Source organism: Rhea americana, unplaced genomic scaffold (genome assembly GCF_003343005.1).
Source record: "Rhea americana isolate MKP2758 unplaced genomic scaffold, rheAme1 scaffold_1347, whole genome shotgun sequence".
In the NCBI taxonomy this organism is placed as follows: domain Eukaryota; kingdom Metazoa; phylum Chordata; class Aves; order Rheiformes; family Rheidae; genus Rhea; species Rhea americana.
Genome location: NW_028185425.1, coordinates 1 through 3,502, shown reverse-complemented (window position 1 = coordinate 3,502; position 3,502 = coordinate 1). Strand labels below are relative to the sequence as shown.

The window sequence follows — 3,502 nt, the reverse complement described above, 5'->3', positions numbered from 1 at the left end:
CTTGGGGTTCAAAAGCAAGTCTGTGGCAGAGCGGCTCCCTTGGATTCACTCCCAGGCCTGGGATCAGGCCCCTCACTGGTACCTCTGGCGCTGCCCCTACAAACGTTTTGGTGCTCACAGAAGAGCTCTTTTCCTCTCCACTGAGTGTACATTAAGGTTATCTGGAGCCRCAGARCTTGAGTTGAGAGGCYCTTGTGCCTGTGGTGCCGGCAACAGGAGTGGTGAGGGCCTTCAGCGTCGGCCACTGGACTAGCTGCACTCAGCTGCTCTCTCCTCATTTCAGGTGCCACTATCGACAGGCAGAGAACCTCCAAGAGCTATGAGTGGGAAGATAATTGGCCCTGCAGAGTGTTTTGGTTCCTTTCTGCAGCAAACCCTCCAGATACAATTTTGCAGGTATCGTAGCAGAAATCATCAGTTTGCTGGTTTCATTGCTTCCTGCCAGGTCGGGGACAAATACCAGGGCATCTCCCCTCTGTCCTTTGGTCTTGCTCAAGCCCACAGCATTGAGCCGGTACCTGAAACCTAAGGTCTAATATAGGGCTTGGGCTTGCTACGGAGCAGTGGTTCCSCTTAGGAGGGGCACTGTTCTGGAGTGAACAGAACTGAACTGAACGGTATCCTCCTGCCAGAAGCCCTGGTCACAGCTGGGTGAAGGAGTTTCTGCTTAGCGCCCTCATTTGCCCACCCCGTCCCTGATAGCCCTTTCCATTCTTCGATGGGGTGGGAGGCGTCGGGGAGCAGGCGTGGGGAGCTGCAGAGCTGCTGGGTGGAGCTGCATCTGTAGAACCCTGACTCAGACTCAGACGTGGGGTGGCAGATTTCATGCTTTCCCAGTCAAAAGTTTCCTCTTTTCAGGAATACCGAGAGTGCCCTTTATCAGGCAGGGAAGAAGGCTCGTGCTTCTGCCCATTTCCTCACACGCTATTCATTTGTCGGCTGGAATACAGCCCACAGACAAACAGGCRCCTGTGGTGCTGTCTACATGGGTAGTGGTGCTGGCTGTGCCACTCCCTCACTRCTCTTTGCTGCTGCCTTTTGCTTGCAGCCGGACGTTTCCCCGGGACACTGCTGGCCTTTCCAAGGGTCTCAGGGCCAGGTGGTCATTAGGTTGCCTGCACGAATCCGACCAACTGCYGTCACCGTGCAGCACATCTTCAAGGCAGTCTCTSCATCCGGGAGCACCAGCAGCGCCCCCAGAGATTTCGCTGTGTCTGTAAGTCTTTGCCGGGCACTTCTGGCTTGGCTCTGGCCAGGGGAAAAGCCCTAACGTGGACCTGCTTGTCTTTGTGTATCCTTGGAGAGCTGTGCCTGGCCTCTGCTGAGCCCTGCAGTGGCCTAAGGGGCTATTTCCAGGGGCGGGGTGGCTTTATCCCCATTAAGACTTGTTTTGGCCAAGCATTTCAAGGCTCTTGACCAAAACTCAGGTAGCAGACTCTGCTTCACCAGAGCCCGCACCCAACCGCTGCCTGCACCGCACCAGGGGCTGGACGCATAACAGGTCGGCATGCAGCGTGCATGGCTCCTCTTTGCCAAGTCAAGTCTGACCTGCTCCCCTTGTGCTCTGTCTCTGAGGGAGTGGGTGCGGAAGGAGAAGAGGAAACTCTCCTGGGCACCTTCATGTATGACGTGGACAAAGAGGCCATCCAGACCTTCCYGCTGAAGGTACAGGAAGTGCAAGTGGGCAAGATGCCTGGGAGGAAAGGAGGTTTGCCYGCAAATCCGTGGCAGAAAGACTGTGGAYGGTTTCTCCCTGGGCAGAGGGGCCAGTGGCAGCGCCATCGGTCCCGGCAACAGGGCAGACAACACCCTCTCTTCCCAGGATGTCTTTCTCTGCCCGCACTCCCGCTCCTGCTGGCGAGGCAGCTGGAGCAGACAGTGGGCCTTTGGTGGGGTTGCGCACCGGGCTGCCCTGCGTGCAGGAGCACCTGCCTGGCCTCCCTGTTAGCATGGAGAAAGCAGAGGAAGGAAGGGGCTGAGGGAAGGGGGACGYGGGCCCAGCCAAGGCAGGCGGTGGCAGCGAGGACACCAGGTGCCTTCCCCCACAGCACGAGTTTCCCCATGTCCCCGGCCTTCCCGGCAGACCTGATAGCAGCGAGCCTCCGATGTCCACAGCTRCTCTCACCCCCTTTTGGGAGCTTGCTCCTTCCCAGAAGCAGTAGGGCTGGCACAGGCCGATACCTACTGGTCGTACTGTCGCTCTTTACRGTCCAGTGATGCTGCTGCTTTTTCCCTTATTTTCTTTACAGAACAAGYTTCCCGGGGCCTTTCAGTTTATAAAACTTCTCATACAGAGCAACTGGGGAAACCCAGAGTACACCTGCATTTATCGAGTGCAGGTTCATGGGAAGGTGGCAAACCAGAACTAACGCCGTTAGCCAGAGGACAGGGCGAGAGCTTCTCGGACTAAGAACGAAAAAAAAAAGGAAGGCAAGAAGAGAAGAGATGCGGCAGTTCACTTTGGTGCGGATCAATGTCATTTCACAGATGCTCTCAAAACCAGCCCATTTCTTGCCTTCACGCAGTTCCTCAGCCTTCCCACTTTCCCTCCACTGCACAGATGTTTTCCTAATAAAGCAAAAGGAGACAATGCTTGCATAGCCGTTCTTTTTCTCYAATCCTGGAGCACGAGAGGCACCACCCACCTCAGCCCAGGAAGGAGTCAGAGCCTGGTAGAGGTTGGGGTGAGAGATCCGCACACCCCTGACCCCTTCCAAGCAGGAGTCACGGTGAGTCTGCTTTACACCTGCAGAAGCAACTGATTTGAAAGGACCCTGACAGGGCAATGTCAAGGGTCCTTTCTCTGTCAAGGGCAGAAGCAGGCTTGCTCACTCACTCATCTTGCAGCATCTCTGTGCCGTACGTCSCAGGGTTTTTTCAGGATCTCCTCCCCATTTCTGCTCYGACACGCCCTAGCTGCTCACTTTTACCTCAGATACCTCTTTACTTAATGTATGCACTCACACGTAATAGAAGCTTTTATAGAAATACRTGTATATGCGTATTTATATGAGTGTATAAAGAGGTAAAAACTTATTTTATATATTCAAACCTACACTACTATATGTATATTTAGATATGTGCCTATGCACAGCACAAATATACACATTTATAAGGATAAATAAATTAAGAATATGTATCCTCAAAAGCCTAGGTTTAAAATGGATAAAACACTCTTTAATAAGAGGTAAYGGAATGAATAATGAAAGTCTAAATGTGAATAGAAAGTAACGAAAAAAAAGTAAAAAGCAGCTTTGGGGCCTCCCACTTCTCAAGGCTGCAGAACAAGCCCTAACGCAGCTGGGGTGGGGGGGATCTGGCAGAAGGCGTAGGGCTGGCACCAAAAGGGTGCGGAGCACAGAGCAGTTGGAATGTGCATGGCTGCTACGGGCCCCTCTTTGGATACCACCAAGGGGCCCCTTGTGCAAACCCTGTCGGACACAAAACAGAGACCAGTTCTGCGAGCTGAACCAAAAGGCCCCTGCATCCACGCCCATCCCAA

The 3,502-nt window shown here is 53.6% G+C and overlaps 1 protein-coding gene across 1 annotated transcript; it reads left to right on the top strand.

Moving 5' to 3' along the window:
• Window positions 1-283: 283 nt before the first annotated feature.
• LOC146599746 (sperm-associated antigen 4 protein-like) lies at window positions 284-2,369 on the top strand (the record flags this gene model as incomplete). Its single annotated transcript, XM_085298016.1, has 4 exons — window positions 284-396; window positions 1,049-1,216; window positions 1,576-1,665; window positions 2,250-2,369. Coding segments are annotated over 4 exons (491 nt in total), but the record flags the coding sequence as incomplete, so codon positions are not given.
• Window positions 2,370-3,502: the final 1,133 nt, after the last annotated feature.